The sequence below is a fragment of the Pongo abelii genome, chromosome 16, assembly GCF_028885655.2.
Source record: "Pongo abelii isolate AG06213 chromosome 16, NHGRI_mPonAbe1-v2.0_pri, whole genome shotgun sequence".
Lineage (NCBI taxonomy): Eukaryota > Metazoa > Chordata > Mammalia > Primates > Hominidae > Pongo > Pongo abelii.
In genome coordinates this window covers 88,198,736-88,218,617 of record NC_072001.2, presented here as the reverse complement: position 1 = coordinate 88,218,617, position 19,882 = coordinate 88,198,736, and the positions used below count along the sequence as shown (strand labels likewise).

Below are 19,882 nucleotides of genomic sequence, written 5' to 3'. Positions count from 1 at the left end.
ACAATTGGCTGAACATGCGGGAACAAGGAAAACCTGAGTGAAGAATGAGGCGTTTAAGCTTAAGGGCCTTGGATCAGGGCGCGGTGGCTCAGGCCTGTAATCCCAGAACTTTGGGAGGCAGAGATGGGTCATTTGACGTCAGGAGTTCGAGACCAGCCTGGCCAACATGATGAAACCCGGTCTCTACTAAACAACACAAAAGTTAGCCAGGCGTGGTGTCAGGCGCCTGTAATCCCAGCTACTCGGGAGGCTGAGGCAGGAGAATCGCTTGAACCCATGGACTGTCAAGAGACGGAGGCTGCAGTAAGCCGAGATCGCCCCACTGCACTCCAGCCTGGGCGACAGAGTGAGACTCCATCTCAACAAGCGCCTGCCACCATGCCCGGCTAATTTTTGTATTTTTAGTAGAGACAGGGTTTTACCATGTTGGCCAGGCTGGTCTAGAACTCCTGACCTCAGGCGATCCAGCTGCCTCAGTCTCCCAAAGTGCTGGGATTACAGGAATGAGCACTGCGCTCGGCCAAAAACCCGAAAATCTTAAAGGCCTTTTCCCCTTCCCCGCCTGGGCTCAAACAACAGCCGGAGCCGCCCTGCCACGCCCCGTCGCGGTCCCGGGGAGCAGGCTGGCTGACTGAGGGCGACCATGGGCCCCGAAAGGGCTGCGGGCGACGCGGGCTCCCACCTCGGGGCGCGGCGACTGGGGCGAGAGGTGCCCGCAGCCCCCAAGCCAGCCCCGCGCAAAAAGCCAGAGAGACGCGCCCTCCCCCTCCTCCCACCCAAGCCTCACGCAGCGGGGCGGGCCAGTCGCGGGAGAAGGGGGCGCGCTTGCCCCGCCAGGGGAACCGGGGCCTCTCCCGGGCAGGCTCCACTTTGTCCCGGGACTCCGGGGGCCTCCTCTCCGCCCTCGCCCTGCCCCGTGAGGCCGCCACTGGGCGCCTCACCGTGGTGTTGCAGTGGAGCCTGAGCTGCGGCGGTGGCTCCTGGTTCTTGTGGAAGACAGAGGCCAGCAACTTCAGCTTGGCCTTGCACCCCGACACGGACATTTTACTCTCACCTCTGGCGGGAGGGACGCGGAAGGTGAGCAGGTCGGGAGCCGCTGTCATGGCCGCGACCACCCGCGAGACCTCTCGGCGGCGCTTTCCCAGCTCCGCCTCTCCCCGCTGCCTCGACTCTAGTCGGAGTAGGGCTGGAAAATGGCAAGGGGCACCGAGGCCTCTGCGGGGAGCTGTGTGGCGGCCTGGGCGGCTGCTCCCCTTGTAACAGACTCCACCGACAGGAGGCGCTGCTCCTGTCAAGCCGCAGCTTAAAAGGGCAACAGCACAGCCGTCCCTTCTATCGCCTGGGAAAGGGCTGCCCTTACCCCGCTCCCGTCCCTCTCGCCCCTCACACCCCTCACCCCTCACCCCTCACCCCCGCGCGCCCGGTGCGCACCCGTTTCGGCGGGTGCACGAGTCCAGAGCATGCGCGCGCTTCCGGCTGCCCCGTCCTCGCCTTACCCAGCACTGTTGGACCCATCTGGTCCGTTCTTCACACTCGCGAACTGGAGGCTCCGGGCAGCACAACCACCAACTCGTGTGTGTGTTGGGGTGGGGGTGGGGGGGCAGAAAACCACCAACTCGTGTGTGTGTGTGTGTGTGTGTGTGTGTGTCTGTCTGTCTGTCTGTCTCCCAAGGGAACAGCACTGCTGAGTTCAGGCTATTATAGCTCATGGACTGTCAGCAAAATACAGTCACAAGAAGGCTATGTGCTGTTTTGTCTTTTGCAGTGACATCATGTTGCTCATGTTTTATGTTTTTCAGAGTTCATTAGTTTCTGTTTGTTCTCAGTTAATATCCAGCTCAATAGATTGTGTAAGTAGAATACCCCCAAACTGAAAGTCACCCACATAAAATATAGCAAAAAATATGTCACCCACTTAAACTATAGTTGAAAATATGTACTCATTAGTTTTGTGTAGCCAACACTGGATAATGGGTAAGGGCACAGGATCCCAGGGCTAGACTGCCTGGGTTCAAGTTCTGATTTAGCCACTTGCTGACTGTGAAATACTTGACAGCTTTAAGCCTCAGTTTCTTTTTTTCTTTTTTTTTTAACTTAATCCCAAATGTGATAGTAAGTCTCAGTTTCTTGATCTGAAAAACAGAAATTATTCAATGAGGGTCCATGTGAAAACTTTAAAGTTTTAAAGCCACTATCTGGCTCAGGAAAGTCCTCAGCTTTAGCTGTTAAAGTTTTAAAAGCCACTTTAAAGTTTTAAAGCCACTGCCTGGCTCAGGAAAGCCCTCAGCTTTAGCCATTATTAGCTATGATTATTATTGTGCTGGCTACACATGCATTAATGAGGCAGGAAAATGCTCAAGGATAACAACCAAGTATCCAGATTATCTCATCAGACCCAGACAGATGCATGTTGTGTGCATGATCATGTTTTAGCCCAGAGCCATTTGTCTAAAAGGCTCTTGAACTCAGAGGCCCAGGAGTATCAACTTTACTTTGCAGTGGAGCCATCACTTTTGTTAATCAATGAAAATGATATAATGCTCTTTTATTTTTTTTCTTTTTAGCACCAACCATTTGCCTAAAGCTAACTGCGTCAAGAAGAGCATGCCTCAAGGGGCTGGAGTGAGCAATTCAACTTGTGGAGGAATGAGAAATGATAGTGTTGAGACAAGCAACATAAAACCCCAGGGTAAGGTAGGAATCACTGAAAGTCAGGCAAAGGAACTGGCATCCAGTAATGAGTCAGGCTTTGCCAGCCTCTGGCCCTACAGATGGCTCTTTGGAGAGGAAAAAATTAAACCAGGCCTGAGGCCACAGATCCTAAGGGACTGCTGGCAGCTCTAGGCTGTCTATGGAAAAGAAGCAGAAGGTGGCACCTGGTTGAAAGAGGGAGCTGGGGGGCATGGCTTGAACCTACATTTACAGATAGAGTCCCCTGATTCCTACAACTGGGGAAGAAGATCATGCCTGGATCAGGGGACCTCAAATCAGAACTCTTCCCACCCACACCCCTTCTTTTCAGGGCATCTTTCACTGCAAACAACAGATAAACTAATTAGAAATCTCAGCAGATTCTCACGATGGTGCTTAGCAGGCAGGGCCTAGCTGCCCTTTGACAGTGACTGAGGGTGATGCCACTGGCCTGTAAGCACACATTGGAACATCTTTACATCCATGGACACGCCATGCCCCACAGAGACAGCTGTGCAGGGTTCTTTAGGTTTGAGCTGCTGTGCTGGCAGTTGCCTTATAAATATGTGGGATTAAAATGGGATGCCCTGGAGCTTAGCTAACCTTTACGCCCCACTCTAAAAGGAACGGACTGCTAGTTTTGTCTGCTTTATGAAAGATGGATCTGTCATTGTTTTTAGAACCTTTGGAGAAAGATTTCTTGGGAGGAAGCTATCCTGAACCCTCAGAGACTTTTCTCATTTACTGGCACACCAGCTTTAGAGTCCTAGGTCTTCATCCTGGCTCAGCCACCCTCCAGCTGTGTGACCTTCAAGAAGTTGCTTGACTACACTGAGTCTCATTGTCACTATGAGTGGAGGTTGCTACATTGCTACTGTGTGGAGCATCTACCCCCAGGTACTCTTATAGGGTGATGGTGAAGATTAAATGAAATAATAAGGCTGAAGGGGGAGGATCACTTGAAGCCAGGAGTTTGAGACTAGCCTGGACAACAAAGCCAGACCTCATTTCTATGAAAATGTTTTTTGTTTTGTTTTGTTTTGCTTTTTGAGATGGAGTCTCACTCTGTTGCCCAGGCTGGAGTGCAGTGGCATGATCTCGGTTCACTGCAAACTCTGCCTCCTGGGTTCATGCCATTCTCCCACCTCAGCCTCTGGAGTAGCTGAGACTACAGGCACCGGCCACCACACCAAGCTAATTTTTTGCATTTTTAGTAGAAACAGGGTTTCACCATGTTAGCCAGGATGGTCTTGATATCCTGACCTTGGGATCCACCTGCCTAGGCTTCCCAAAGCGCTGGGATTACAGGCATGAGCCACCTGCCCAGCCCAAAAATGTTTTTTAAAAAATTAGCTGGACTTGATGGTTTATGCCTGTATTCCCAGCTACTCGGGAGGCTGAGGTGAGACCACTTGAGCCCAGGAGTTTGAGGCTGCAGTGAGCCATGATCGCGCCACTGCACTCCAGCCCAGGCAACAGAGAGAGACCCTATCTCAAATAAATGAATAAGTAAGTAAATAAATAAATAAATGAAATAATGCATGCAATTAGTACACTAGTACATGATCAGGCACATGATAAATGCTCGATAAATGGTAGCCCCAATAAACTTTGTAATGTTTTGGGAAAGGGTATCCTTTGGACTCAGCCCAGTGACAGAAGCATTTGAAAAGATTGATTTGTGTGATGGCTATTTCCTCCAGGTACAAACCTGTACCTCCAGGGACCCAGGGCATTGGCTCAGTGGGGCACCTTGTTCTATTTACTTTTGTTTTGGGCAGCACTGATTGCCCTAGAGCTAAGCATGACTGCCACCCCAGACTCCATTGCCAAGAGTATCCCCCTCCCCAAGCTAGCCATGGGAAAGCCACTTGCATCATAAGACTACAGGAAGTCAAAGGGAATAAAAAGCACAATTTAGTCACTCACTCTCCAGTTGATGGGAAATAGGTTTTTGCTATTTTGAACAGAGTTGTTAGGAACATTCCTTGTCCACATCCCCTGTTTTATATTGTTTTATATAGGCAAGAATTTCTCTTGGATGTAGAGTAGAATTGCTGAGCTGGGAGAAGTGTGAATATTCAGCCTTATGAGATGGAGCCAAACTGTTTTCCAAAGTGGTTATACCAGTGTATACTCCCAGCAGCAGTTCTTAAGAGATCTCAGGATCTCTATCTTCTGGTGATGTCACAACATTCAAAAAGAACGAATGCCAGCTATAAACAACAATAAGGATGAATCTTAGCAATATAATATTAAGTGAAAAAAACAAGTTCCAGAAGGATACATGCAGCATCCTCTATATAGCTTGGAAAAGAAAATGTGGGCATGGTGGCTCATGCCTGTAATTCCAGCACTTTGGGAGGCCAAGGCAGGAGGATTGCTTGAGGCCAGGAATTCAAGACCAGCCTAGGCAACATAGCAAAACTCTCTCTCTACAAAAACTAGAAAAATTAACTGGGTGTGGTAGTGCAGGCATGTAGTCCCAGCTACTCACGAGGCTGAGGCGGGAGGATCTCTTGAGTCTAGGTGATCAAGGTTACAGTGAGCCATGACTGCACCACTGCACTCAGAGACAGTAAGTAACTTGTCTAAGGTGGCCTCATTAGAAGTTAGCTGTGGCCAGGTGCAGTGGCTCACACCTGTAATCCCAGCACTTTGGGAGGCTGAGACGGGCGGATCACGAGGTCAGGAGATCGAGACCATCCTGGCTAACACAGTGAAACCCCGTCTCTACTGAAAATACAAAAAAATTAGCCGGGCATGGTGGCAGGCGCCTGTAGTCCCACCTACTCAGGAGGCTGAGGCAGGAGAATGGCGTGAACCCGGGAGGCGGAGCTTACAGTGAGCCGAGATCGGGCCACTGCACTCCAGCCTGGGCAACACAGTGAGACTCTGTCTCAAAAAAAAAAAAAAAAAAAAGAAGTTAGCTGTGCTGGCTGGGTGTGGTGGCTCATGCCTATAATCCCAAAACTCTGGGAGGCCAAGGCAGGAGGATCACCTGAGATCAGGAATGTGAGACCAGCCTGGCCAACATGGTGAAACCCTGTCTTTACTAAAAATACAAACATTAGCCAGGCATGGTGGTGGATACCTGTAATCCCAGCTACTTGGGAGGCTGAGGCAGGAAAATAGCTTGAACCCAGGAGGCAAACATTGCAGTGAGCTGAGATTGCACCACTGCACTCCAGCCTGGAAGACTCTGTCTCCAAAAAAAAAAAAAGATTCAGAAGCATTAGAAGCCAAATAAATATAATGAACACAATCAGATTTTCTGCTTAAAGACCAGCAAAGAGGACAAAGGATGGAAGGGGGAAACTGGAGCTCTGCCCCTGTTGATGGGAGTATAAACTGAACCAATTTTTCTGCAGGATAATTTGAAAATTTATATTAAAAACCCTAAAACTGTTTTATGTTATTTTCCTCCAGAAATTCTACTTCTATGAATTCAATCCAAAAATGCTTGCTCTAATCCACTAAAAAATATATATAAGAAAATTTACTTCTGGGGTGGCAATGATTAAGTTAATATACATTGAGCTATTAAAAATGATGATGCCAAGGATAGATTTACTGCCATAGAAATATGCCCAAAACCTAGTGACAAAACACTATGTAATGATTCTACTTTTTAAAATGTGTATATGCATAAAAAAGTACAAAAAGCAAGAAACCAGAATGTTTTGAGTGGCAAAATTAAAGACTTTTCTTCATATTTTGTCTTCCAAATTATTAGAAAAAGAATGTGGTTTTCTTTATAATCAGGGAGAAGTATTATTTTCATTTATTTCTATTTAAATTTCTTTTCTTTTCCTTATTTATTCTCATGTATGTATCACATATAGTCTAGAAAGCTTGAATCCCTGCCTCTTGAGGTAAATCAGCCCATTTCTTTCTCTATAAATTTGCCTTTTTTGGACATTTCAAATAAATGGAATTATACAATATGTGGTCTCGTGTCTGGCTTTTTTACTTAGCTAATGTTTTTGAGGTTGGTCCATGACATATTGTAGCAGGACGAGCTGCAGACAAAACTCCTCAGACACCAGGTTAAAGAAGGAAGGAGCTTTATTCAGCTGGGAGCTTAATCAGACTTGCATCTCAAAAGCCATGCTCCCCAGGTGAGCAATGCCTGTCCCTTTTAAGGGCTTACAACTCTAAGGGGGTCTGTGTAAGAGGGTCGTGATCAATTGAGGAAGCAGGGGGTATGTGACTGGGGGCTGCATGCACCAGTAATTGGAATGGAACAGAACAGGACAGGGATTTTCACAATGCTTTTCCATACAATGTCTGGAATCTATAGATAACACAAGCAGTTAGGTCAGGGGTTGATTTTTAACTACCAGGCCCAAATTTTTTTTTTTTTTTTTTTTTTTTTTGAGATGGAATCTCACTCTGTTGCCCAGGCTGGAGTGCAGTGGTAGGATCTCAGCTCACTGCAAGCTCTGCCTTCCAGGTTCACGCCATTCTCTTGCCTCAGCCTTCTGAGTAGTTGGGACTACAGGTGCCTGCCACCACGCCCAGCTAATTTTTTGTATTTTTAGTAGAGTCAGGGTTTCACCATATTAGCCAAGATGGTCTCGATCTCCTGACCTCATGATCCACCCGCCTCAGCCTCCGGAAGTGCCGGGATTACAGGCATGAGCTACCACGCCTGGCTGATAATGAAATTAATGTTTTGCTTTCTTCTTGCATCTATTTTTCACTTCTCTGTCATTTTGATGGATAAAGTTTCATTTGGAAGGATTTTTATTTCAAAATAGAAATAGCATATGACATGAGAATGGGAACTCTGAAAGGTTCAACTTTCTAATCATTAGTTTCCTAAGATTGTCACAAAAGCTACATATAGTCAATCATGATTGGCCTGTATTAAAAGTGAGATAACATTATGTACAACTTAAGCACTGTACTTTCTATCAAATATAGAAAAACAGGTGTGTGTTTGGAAAAGTATTGAGCTAGGAGTCAGGAAGCTTGACTGTTAGTCCCAGCCCTACTTCTTCAGCTGAGCACCCCTAGGCAATAATTCAGCAGCTATTTCTTAAATACCTAATGAGTTTCAGGCTTTGTAGTTGGGCTGGGAATAAAGACATAGATACTACATTCATGATTCTCCAAGTCCCCCCTCCTCACCCCAGCTCACAGTGAGCTTTCTTATGCATTGTGTAAATTTGTCTCCTAACAGGTCCCAACTCTCTCTCCAACCTGCTTCACAGGGCAGCTGTGAGGATCAAATGAGAGAGAATATGTATGAAAGCAAATTCTAAATGATTTTAAAATGCAATAAAAATATGACCTATGGAAAATTATTTAAAGATCCTTAGAATTTTAAATAAACAGTACATTAACCTGAGTTCTCTATGGTTTTTATTTTAAATAGATATGAAAGTTTTACAGTGAACCACTGATATGGTTGAAAATCTTAGCTTGATTATTCTCCGAGAAAATGATACAGTGGTTTGTGTGAAGAATTTTCTAAACTTGCCAGCCAAATAAAACCAAAACCTTTTTTGAGTTGAGTGTTGAGTGACTGGATCAGTCAAAGGAACACTGACTGTGTAATGAAGAAATGTTTTCTGTGTTCACTGACAGCTTGCCATTGTTTGATTCCAGCTGCAGCATATCGTGAGTGATGAGGTCTGTGTGCAGGTGACTGACCTTTACCTGGCAGAAAATAATAATGGGGCCACCGGAGGCCAGCTGAACACACAGAACTCAAGAAGCCTCCTGGAATCAATGTATCCACAGAAAGCCGAGCAGCTAATGTCAGATGAGAAATGCTTTAAGGTGAGAGTTGCTCATGTAGTCAAAGACCTTGCTGGTGACAATGTAAGTTGTTAGGATTCTCTGAATTGGAAGTTATAGCCAGGGTACTTTGACCCCGTGATTCTACTCCTGGAACTTTTTAGAGTTCCTAATGAGTTCACCAGAGAAATACAAAGTGGAAGTAACCATCTTCCTGGACAATCTATTTTGTTTCTTTCTTACCTTAAGAAAAAAAAAAAAAAAACTAGTTATATATGATTTTTACAATTTTGTATTCTTTTTCTCTGAACATTTTTCATAGTATGCTTTGTATATATTATTGTTAAAAAAAAAAGTTGGTACATGAAACCCATGGTCATGGTCTAGGCCTGGCACACGTGGCTCACACTTGTAATCCCAGCACTCTGGGAGGCCGAGGTGGGTAGATCGCTTGAGACCAGCTTGGGCAACATGGCAAAACCCCATCTTTGCAAAAAATACAAGAATACAAAAATTAGCCAGGTGTGGTGGCACGCGCCTGTAGTCCCAGCTACTCAAGAGACAGACGTGGGAGAATTGCTTAAGCCTGGGAGGTCAAGGTTGCAGTGAGCCCTGATCACATCACTATATTCCAGCCTGGGTGACAGAGTAAGACCCTATCTCAAAAAAAAAAAAAAAAAAAAATGCAGATAACCAAAAAAAGTCACCGTAGAATTCTTTCCTGAAATTACCATTGAAGACATTTCTAGACTTTCCTATGCTTGAGTATATATTTTGAAAGAGTTTATACTGGACAAATGGTCTTTATTTATTTATTTAGAGACAGGGTCAGGCTCTGTTGCACAGGTTGCAGTGCAGTGGCATGATCTTGGCTCACTGCAACCTCTGCCTCCTGGGTTCAAGCGATCATTGTGCCTCAGCCACCCTAGTAGCTGGAATTACAGGCATGTGCCACCACACCAGCTAATTTTTGTATTTTTAGTAGAGATGTGTGTCAGATCCCAGGGTCCAGGTCCAGCCCATGGTGAAGTCTGAGGGGAGCGGGTGGGTGAGCAGAAAGAACACTCGGGGCGGGGGCCATAGGCAGGTGAGAGATAGTTTTACTCAGCAGCAGCTCTCATTAACAGCTTTCTTACACTAGCTTTCTTATTAGCAGCTTACTCTTAAACTGCTCGCCCTGTCTCAGCTGCTTGAGCCAGCTGCCCCCACACACAGCTGTGCAGCCGACGCTCCCTTGCCTTCAGGATCAGCAGCTTAACTCCTTCTCTCCCTGGGCATGAGCAAGCCCAGCTGTGTCCTGGCTCCCTCCCATCTCTCTACAGGATGGACAGCTTTGGCTGTCTCTTTCTCTGGGTGCCAGTGCGCTCGTCACGTCAAGCCATGTTGAGCCAAACTGAGCCAAGCCCCGAAGAGCCATGTCTCATGCACAGCATCAACAGGGCAGTTATACTTTTTACAGACAATAGTGGCATAAAGCCAGGAATTAACTTACACACAGGTTATATTACAAGTGGAGCTGTGTGCTTGCATGCCAAACTCGTGAGTCACGCAGGCCTGGATATCCACCTCGGCCTATTCCTTGACCAAAGCACATCCGTGTACCTTACAATGTGCTTTCGCCATGTTGGCCAGGCTGGTCTCAAACTCCTGGACTTGAGTGATCTGCCCGCTTCAGCCTCCAAGTGCTGGGATTACAGGTTTGAGCCACTGCATCTGACCGGAAATGGTGTATTTTTGCTCAATTAGCAACACTTCTGGGTCTTTAATGCCTTTCTATGGCTATTTGATATTCACTTTATAGGGAATTAATGCCTGTATTGTTGGACATTTAAGTTGTTTCCAAGTTTTCACCATTATAACTGTATTTGTGTGTATATATTATATTCTTGCCAGGCTGTAAGCTTTACTAGCAGAGAGGAAATTTTAAAGCTTTAAAAGAACACTGAGCTAGATCTAGCTTCTGGCTCTGTGTGTTTATTGACTAGTGGTGTGCCTTGAGAAACCAGAACTCTCTGAATTTCAGTTTTGTCTCTGTGTAAATGAAGAAGGTTGAAATAAAAAAAATCTCAAGTTTCCTTCTAGGCTCTGATATTCTCCATGTGATTCTGATAGTTACCTCCTCTGCAGAAAGCCCTTAGGGTAACAGCACTGAGAATCTCAGGGTTCTGAAAGAGGAGATCCACGTGCCATCACCATTGATAGTTGTTTTGTGCAAAACATGTTTTGCTTGCCTCTATTGATATGTCGCTTTTAAGTATGGATTTCTTTTTTTTTTGTCACCAGGCAGCCCCTACAACATTTTTGGCAAAAAAAATCATTCTCCCAGAGCAGATTGTGATTGTGACCTTGGGCCATGATAAGGCCATAGTCTGGTGTCAGTGTGGGGCAGCAACGATGACACGCCTCATCCTGCTGTGAGGCCTTGTTGGAGGCTCTTTGCCTAGTCTCCAGGCAAGGGGAAGCTGCCCTTCTCTTAGCAAGGAAAGGGGCTACTTCTTTTAGACCAGAGCATTCCGTGGAAACTGGAGGCTCAAAGTTCTCAGATGTATCCACTTAAGTTTCCGCATACCAGCTATCAGGATCCTATTCTTCTCCTCTCCTCCCCTCCCCTCTCTTCCCCTCCCTTCGCTTCCCCTCCCCTTTCTTTTCTTTTCTTTTCTCTTTCTCTTTTTCTCTCTTCCTTTCTCTCTTTCTTTCTTTTTGAGATGGGATCTCATCCTGTCACCCAGGCTGGAGTGCAGTGACGTGATCTCAGTTCACTGCAATCTCTGCCTCCTGGGCTCAGACGATCGTCCCACCTCAGTCTCCTGGATAGCTGGGACCACAGGCACACGCTACAACATCTGGCTAATTTTTGTATTTTTTATAGAGATGGGGTTTCACCATGTTGCCCAGGCTGGTCTCAAACTCCCGGGCTCAAGTCATCCTCCTGCCTCAGCCTCCCAAAGTGCTGGGATTACAGGTATGAGCCACTGCATTCAGTTCTCCTTTTCCTTAAGTAATTCTAAATAAAAACAAGACTAAATCATAAAATCAAATGTGTGTTTTTTGGGGAAATGACACAAAACTTCCATGACACCTGACATTAAAATAGTTTGTTTCTCAATTTCCTGCTGTGTGCATGTGTGTGTGTGCACACTTATCATTGGTTGATGTCCTATGTGTGTTCTTGCTATAGCTACTGGGTCAATCTGCACAATGTCTGACTCCACAGTTTCCAGCAAACAAAAGCTCTACATGGCCTAATTTTCAAGCAGTTGAGACTGAAGCAGCAGTCTCCTTCTGGGTTTAATTTGAATTAAACTGCCAGGCTGCACTTGTGTGGGAAACTGACAATTTTCAGCAAGAAATTTCCAGGTGAGGCCTGTCACCCTCCAGTGTAACTCTAGGGCCTGCATGGCAGGGAGACTGGCTTTGGCTGGAGGCTGGGTCAAAAGACCTCTCCTGGAATGGCACATTCCCGTCTCAGGGAGGGAGCTCTGTTTGGGAGCAAGAGATGGACCAAGAAGACCCATCCATTAGGAAAGTGGCCCTTGGTCTGTCCAGTTTTAATACAGGGGGGAGCTTGGTGCAATAATCACTTCTGATGGGGAAACTAGTTGGAGACATGGGCATTCTTTGTCTTTCCCATGTGTGCCCCATTGGGGCCCAAACTTGAGGGGTGAAAAGTTCCAGGAGACAGATCAAGAGTGGTGTACATGTCACAACTGCCCAGGCTGGGCTCCTCCCACCACCCCTCAGTCCTGCCCTCTGGAACCCTGGCCAGGCTGGCAGGAACCCTTTTTGTGGTCTGGGCTTCTGGCCAGGATGCCTGTGGCTTCCTAACACCCACGTGGGGCAGCCTAGTGTAAAGATTCTGAAAATAGGAGAACAGCAATTGATCAATTGAACCCAAGATATGACTAAAACTGTCTCTGGTGGCAAGGCCTTTGATGCTGAAGAGTCTGGCTTATAGAAAGATGGCTCTGAGCATGGCACCTCTGACCAAATTCCTCACTCTGACCTACTGAGCATATGAACCCAGCCCTGCTCACAGCTGGGGCTGGAGGAAGACCTCATGGAGTTTATGTGATAACTATACTTCCTGTGTGCCTGTTACAGCTGATTCCACCCACACTGTCCTCTGCTCTGGCCAGCCCAGCCCTGCCATGCCCTGCCATTATAGTCAGGGCTTTTTGGGTATGAGTGACAGAAAATTCACTCGAGTTGGCTTAGGCAAGAAGGGAAGTTCGTTGGTCAGTAAGTTAGCCATGCACAGGGCAGGGAACAGCTGGGCCTCAGGAATACCTGGACTCAGAGTCACCAGCACTGTCAGGATTTGCAGCCTCCTTCCCTTGTCTCTGTCTCCACCTCAATCTGCAGATCAGTTTTGTGCTCTCAGAGCAACTTTCTTCACAAGGTTGGAATCAGGCTGTTGGTAGCGTGAGGCTTCCATCTTCCTGGCTTTGCCCCCAAGAAAGGATGGGGCTCCTCTCCATTAGTTCCTATTCAGAAAATTCCAGAAGAAAGTTTCTGCTTGGTCTAGTCTGGATTGGCTGGGTAGCTGGGACACTAGAACTGCCAAGCTCTCTAGTGTCATGTGGTTGAAGTAGGGTGGGGAGATGTATTAGTCATTTCAGGGTGCCATGCCAAAATACCACAGACTGGGTGGCTTAAACCACAAACATTTATTTCTCACAGTTCTGGAGGCTGGGAAATCCAAGACCAAAGTGCCAGAAGGTAGGTTTCATTCTGAGGCCTCTTCTCTTGGCCCGTAGGTGGCTGCCATATTGTGTGCTCACATGACCACTTCTTTGTATGCACATGGAGAGAGAGTGAGTGCACTCTCTGGTGTCTCATCTTATAAGGACACTAATCCTACTGAATCAGGGCCCCACCCTTAGGACCTCATTTAACCTTAATGACTTCCTGAGAGGCCTCGTCTCCAAATGCAGCCACAGAGAGGGTTAGGGCTGAATTTGGAGGATACAGAGACATTCAGTCCATCATGGAAAGAAAAACTATTCATGAAAAAAGGGGTGCAGTGGCCTGAAAAGGGGCAGACAAAACTACAGATGCTCTTCCCATTTCCCCCAATACACAATACACACACACCTGCCTTTGTCCCTTCCTCACAAGGCCACTCCCCACCGCATGATTATTTACCTCCCTCCTGTCCTGCTCTCTGGAGCTACCCCTTCCCCTAAGTTGTCCTGTGGCTCACTGAATGCTACATGCAGATAGTTGCATGTAAATGCAGCCTGGAACTGGGAGCCTCCTGGACCATGTGTGTCCTGAGCCCCACCATGGGACTGGGCAGGAAGTGGGTCTCACCCATGTCTCCTGTCCTCAGGCAGAGCCTAGCACTGGGACATGAGTTCAGTGGATGCTGCAGCTTTGTTGGATTCACCTCAGTCCCCCTTTCCCTATCCACCTATAAGGTTCCCAGGGCCTTGATACCTCTGTCCTTGGAAGAAAAGAATGAGATTACCCAGCTCACATGAACCTGCTGGTGGCTTCCCACAATAGAACGACATAATTTTCTAGTTCAAAAGAGTCTACTGAGTGACTAGCATAGTGAATGAAGAAAGACCTACAACAAGGCACATCACTGGGAAATTCCAGAAAACCAAGGATAGAGAGAAAATCCTAAAATCTTATAGAGAGAAAAGAGTTCATATATAAAGAGCCAAGAATCAGCATGACACTGACTTCTTCCCAACAACACTGGGAACTAGAAAATAATAGAGCAATATTTCCCAATGTGAGGAGAAGTTACGTTTAAATTAGAGCATTATTTCCAGCCAAACTATTAATCAGGAGTTGGAGTAGAACAATGACATTTTAAAACATGTGGGGTCAGAAGGCTTGGCTTCCATTCACTCTTTCTCAGGAAGCCACTGGAAGATGTGCTGCAACACAATGAGAGGATAAACCAAGGAAAAAGAAGATCTGGGGCCAGGGAACAGGAGATGCACACAGAAGAGGCAGCAGGAAATTCACACGATGGTACAGAGATATGCCAGGATGCCAGCCGTGCCATGGGCTGAGAGACGAGTCCAGTTTGGAGCAGAAGGATGGAGGGCAACGGAGAGAGAGAAGCCTCCAGGAAAATAATGGGGCTGATAGAGTATCCAGTGTATCTTAGTTTTGGGATAATTATCACTAGGCATTTGATAGATTGGTTGAAGCACCTGAAAAAAATTGGTAGGTAATTGGTAAAAAAATAAAAATAAAAATAAAGAAAAACATAAACAAATGAAGGGAAAAAGTCTAAAGCAATTATTGACTCTGGGGGAATAAAGGAAAGAAATGAAACAATTTCAGTGCGGAACTTGGGTTAGGGAACAATATTTAGATAGCTACAAGAATGTAAATGCTTTTGATTTCATAAGATTTTGATGCAGTCAAATTGGTGTAATGGAGGCAAGGAAATTAAGACCTCATAAGGAAGGTAAGCCTTATACTGTGCTATGCCAGGAATTGACAGATACTGAAGAAAACAAATCAAGAAAGAGAAACATAAACATTCTTTAGAAATACAATGATAGTCCGGGCATTGTGGCTCACACCTGTAATCCCGGCATTTTGGGAGGCCAAGGTGGGTGGATCACCTGAGTTCGGGAGTTCAAGTCCAGCCTGACCAACATGGAAAAAACCCATCTCTACTAAAAATACAAAATTAGCCAGGTGTAGTGGTGCATGCCTGTAATTCCAGCTACTCGGGAGACTGAGGCAGGAGAATCGCTTGAACCCGGGAGGTGGAGGTTGTGGTGAGCGGAGATCACACCATTGCACTCCAGCCCAGGCAACAAGAGCAAATTTCCATCTAAAAAAAAAAAAAGGATAAATACCAGAGGAAGTAGCAAAATCAGCTTAAAGTGATGGCCTCTGGAAATTAGGACTCAAAGGCAAGAAAGGAAAGGGAAGAGTAAATGCTTTTTGATATAAGCCTTTTATTATCATTTTGTTCTTTTTTCTTTTCTTGTTTTACTGAGGATTTCTTGATCCAGATACCATTTTGTTCTTAACTCTGTGTATCTAGTACTTTGATCAGAATTAAGTATAATGTTATAAGTTCTGGAGACCTGTTGTACAGCATGATGACTATAGTTAATCATAATGTATGCTTGAAAATTGCTAAGAAAGTAGATTTTTTGCTTTTATTATTATTATTATTATTATTATTTGAGACGGAGTCTCGCTCTGTCACCCAGGCTGGAGTGCAGTTGTACAATTTCGGCTCACTGCAACCTCCACCTCCCGGGTTCAAACAAGTCTCTGCCTCAGCCTCCCAAGTAGCTGGGATTACAGGCATCTGCCAGCAGGCCTGGCCAGTTTTTGTATTTTTAGTAGGGACGGGGTTTCACCATTTTGGCCAGGCTGGTCCTGAATTCCTGACCTCATGATCCACCTGCCTCAGCCTCCCAAAGTGCTGGAATTATAGGTGTGAGCCACCACGCCCAGCTATTTTTATTTTATTTATTTATTTTTGACAAGGAGTCTCACTCTGTTACCCAGGCTAGAGTGCAGTGGTACGATCTCAGCTCACTGCAACCTCTGCCTCCTGGGTTCAAGTGATTCTCCTGCCTCAGCCTCCTGTGTAGCTGGGACTACAGGCCCATGCCACCACGCCTGGCTAATTTTTGGTATTTTTAGTAGAGACGGGGTTTCACCATGTTAGCTGGGATGGTCTCCATCTCCTGACCTTGTGATCCACCCGCCTCAGCCTCCCAAAGTGCTGAGATTACAGGAATGAGCCGCTGTGCCTAGCCTCCTTTTATTATTTTTAATCAACACATAGTTGTATATATTTATGGGGTATGGTATAATATTTTATACATGTATACAATGGGTAATGATCAAATCGTAATTAGCATCTCCACCACCTCAAACATTTATCGTTTCTTTGTTCTGGTAGCATTCAAAATCCACTCTTCTAGCTATTCAAAACTATATAATAAATTGTCATTAATTATAGTCACCCTATAGTGCTAAAGACACTAGAACTATTCTTCCTATCTAGCTGTACTCTTTGTTTTTGTTTTTGTTTTTGTTTTTCCCCCAGACAGGGTCTCATTCTGTCCCTAAGGCTGGAATGCAGTGATGCAGTCACAACTCACTGTAGCCTTAACCTCTTGGACCCAAGTGATCCTTCCACCTCAGCTGCCCAAGTAGCTGGGACCACAGGCGTGCACCACCATGCCTGGCTAATTTTTAAATTTTTTGTAGAGAGTGGATCTCCCTATGTTGCCCAGCCTGGTCTCAAACTCCTGACTCAAGTGAGCCTCCCAAAGTGCTAGGATTACAGGCGTGAGCCACTGCACTCAGCCATGTACTCTTGTATCTGTTAACCTGTTAGCCAACCCCTTGGTTACCCCCTCCCAGTTACCCTTCTTCACCTCTAGTAAACACTATTCTAAGCAAAGAGATCTTAAATGTTCTCACCACAAAAATAATAATAAAAGTATGTGAGGTGATTAAAATGTTAATTAACTTGATTTAATCATTTCACAATGTATGCATATATCAAAACATCATACTGAACACTGTAAATGTACACAATTTTTATTTGCCAATTATACTTTAATAAAGATAGGGGAAGAATTGAATATGATGTTAAAACAAAAACAATCGCAAAACCTAAAGAAAATTAATAAGCTAGTTCAGACCAGCCTTTTACAGATGAGGTCACTGAAGTGCAGAGAGCTGAACTGACTTGTCTGATCTTACACAGCAAGTCACCGGCAGAACTTGGCCTGAAATCCAAAGCCAAGCATTTTCTAATACCTCCAGGTCCTTCAGTCCAGCCCTCCCGGGGCTCTGCTTGGGGAATTGGTATTGGTGACAAAGGGAATAGAGAGAAACATGCATAGCATTCTCCATTTAGATTAACATATTCACACTGTGCCTGGGCATTGGCCAGAAACAGTGCAAACTCCAAGAGTGCTCCCCTGACCCTTTTCCCCTCCCCATCCTCTCTCATAATCAACTTCAGCTAAAAGGACTGAGAAGAAAAGGGAATCTTAGATGACTCTCACTAGGGTATAAATGGCTCCCACCATGATTTTTATTTTATTGAGACATAACTGTAAAACCAGTTTGATGGATAGGATGCAGGCAGTAGAATGAAGACAGACAGGGAAACTGCCTAGGGTCATGAAGAATGTGGAGGCACTGAGGTCCTGAGTAATTTTATAAAGAACACCTTAGGAAATGTCCAGCACCATGGTTTTTTACCTTCACTCAGGACCCACAAGGCCCCGCGTTCTGACAGATTTTGTTTATCAGACAAATTGCAATCAGTCATGCTTCATTCATGTTCCCCAGAGAGTTCCCAGGTTACATAGAACTGAGATAATTTCCCCCCACCCCGTCACCCCCAGGAAGACACTCCATCTTTCTGTTTGCAATACAATCTTATACGGATCAATATTAGATTTTCATGGCGCTCTTTGAATTTTGCAACTATTGCTCAAGCTGGAGACCCAAAAAGAGCACTAGCTTTAGAGTCAAAGACCCCTGGGTTCCAGTTTCAGCTGAGAGACTGTGAGCACATCACTAGCCCACTCTAATCCTGTATCCCAGTTGTATAATCACCTATTTCCCATCAATTGCAAGGCTGGAGAGAAAAATGTCCACTCTGTGACCAGTACACAGTAGGAGCTTAGTACGCTTAAGTTCTCTTGCTTCCCCACTATCCTAATGTGTTAGGGGAAAGACAGAGATGTGGGGAATGGCACCTGGGAGGCTCCAGCTGTGTGCTTCATAATACTACCAAAGAAAAATCTGAATTAGGCTTCAGTTTCCCATCTAAAAAATGAGACAGGACAGGAGTGGGTAGGAAGAGGAGGAGCTGGGCTTTGTTGGTTTAAGCTGGGCCCGTCTGATTCTGTAACGTGGACTTCACTGTCGGATCCAGCCCACTCCCCAACCGGAGCTTCGCGTGCTCTGAATGTCTTTTGGCCAAGTCCAAGGCTGTCCAGGGTCGGGGTGGGGCGGCGGGGTGGTGGGTAGCGGGGTGGGGAGAAGCAGTTCCCACACATAACCTGTAGGTGGCACCAGAGCAGCGCAAGAGCCAAGGGTTCTGCTCCAGCCTTCCTGGAGACCCGGGCAGGGCGGGGTAGGACTAGGCAGAGGTGGTGCACACCGCTCAGCTGGGCAGCGCCACCAGAGCGGCTGCGGATGGATCCACACCGTTTGAAATAGACACATAGGTCTTCTGGCTAATTTCCTCTCTTTAATAGGGTGATCATATGCTTTATCATCCAAATCCAGACACTTCAGAGAGTGAAAGGGGACACTAATAATTGCACCGGGACAGCAGATATAACCTTAGCTGTACCTTGCAAACCAGAACGAACATATGGTTGCCCTACCCTCTGGTCACTTTTTCTTCCTTGTTTCCATTCTTTCTATTTTTTTTTTCTTCTTAAACACACAGCATTCTCTTTCCCTGAGCGCCATTGTCTTTTAAAATGTCCTTGCAATCAGGGTGTTTCCGACCATGCAACATCGGCTTTCGCATCTTGAATCTGAACAGTCTCTCTGAACCCACCCCAAAGGCTGGTTTTAGCTTCCAGTCAGAAGACTCTGTTCCTGGCTAACTATCCCCATGACTCAGGAATTAAAGATGTCAGACGTGGAACAGTGGGCCTTATCTCAACTTTGGTGCCTCTTTCCTAAATTTATTCATGTAATTTATTATTTTATTTTATTTTATTTTTTTCTGAGATGGAGTCTCACTCTGTCGCCCAGGATCCAGTGCAGAGGCGCGATCTCGGCTCACTGTAACCTCCGCCTCCCCGGTTCAAGTGATTCTCCTCCCTCAGCCTCCCAAGTAGCTGGTACTATAGGTGCCCACATCCATGCCCAGCTACTTTTTGTATTTTTAGTAGAGACGGGGTTTCACCACTTTGGCCAGGCTTGTCAGAAACTCCTGACCTCCGGTGGTCTGCCCGCCTCAGCCTCCCAAATTGCTGGGATTACAGGCGTGAGCCACCGCCCTTGGCCCTGTTCCTGTAATTTTGTTCTGAGTGCTCATGTCCTTTGTCTCTTTGAATTTACGTATATTGATTTATTGAATTGCAAGTAGACAAGCCCCATTCAGCAGGATTCTTATATTTCCAAGATCATCCCATTATGCCATTCAACCCCAAATTAGCATGCCATTTCTCCCCTTGTTTCTGAACCCTCTTCACTTAATAGTCTCGGAAACATCCATCCATTGCAAAACGGACTCAAACTTTGCTCACTTCCATTTTTAGTTATCCAAGTAATGATTTGTCTAGGGGAGTTATTAGTAGAGAATTGTGCCCTTAAATGTATTTTTATAGTTGGATTCTGCTAGTTAATCTCTCTCTCTGTCATTCTCACATTGCAACAAATGACTGTGGGTTTCTGTCTTAACCTAAAATCTAGGTTAGAAATTTGGTTTTATCTGAATAGGATATTAATAGATAAT

At 45.7% G+C, this 19,882-nt stretch overlaps 1 protein-coding gene across 8 annotated transcripts; it reads left to right on the top strand.

The window, feature by feature from the left end:
• Positions 1–33: 33 nt before the first annotated feature.
• On the top strand, positions 34–11,445 carry LOC100938654 (paired amphipathic helix protein Sin3a-like). 8 transcript variants are annotated; one of them, XR_010137227.1, is made up of 7 exons: positions 35–1,077; positions 1,800–1,850; positions 2,565–2,694; positions 3,372–3,588; positions 6,669–6,812; positions 8,308–8,481; positions 9,596–11,439. XR_010137227.1 is itself a non-coding variant. In XM_063716292.1 (5 exons), the coding sequence occupies exons 3-5, from the start codon at positions 3,541–3,543 to the stop codon at positions 10,855–10,857; spliced, it is 357 nt and encodes a 118-aa protein (XP_063572362.1). In that variant the 5' UTR covers positions 36–1,077; positions 2,565–2,689; positions 3,372–3,540; the 3' UTR covers positions 10,858–11,445. The 8 variants fall into 8 exon arrangements, 2 of the variants coding, with proteins under 2 accessions (XP_063572362.1, XP_063572363.1); XR_010137225.1 differs by lacking the exon at positions 1,800–1,850 and having other exon boundaries at positions 34–1,574; positions 8,308–11,439; XR_010137226.1 differs by lacking the exon at positions 1,800–1,850 and having other exon boundaries at positions 35–1,574; positions 2,565–2,689; positions 8,308–11,439.
• Positions 11,446–19,882: the final 8,437 nt, after the last annotated feature.

Coding starts and splice junctions, on each gene's coding strand:
- LOC100938654 (XM_063716292.1), top strand. CDS start 3,541: ATGAGTGGAGGTTGCTACATTGCTACTGTGTGGAGCATCTACCCCCAG. Junction 3,589..8,307: donor TGTGGAGCATCTACCCCCAG/GTACTCTTATAG, acceptor GTTTGATTCCAG/CTGCAGCATATCGTGAGTGA. Junction 8,482..10,722: donor CAGATGAGAAATGCTTTAAG/GTGAGAGTTGCT, acceptor TTTTGTCACCAG/GCAGCCCCTACAACATTTTT.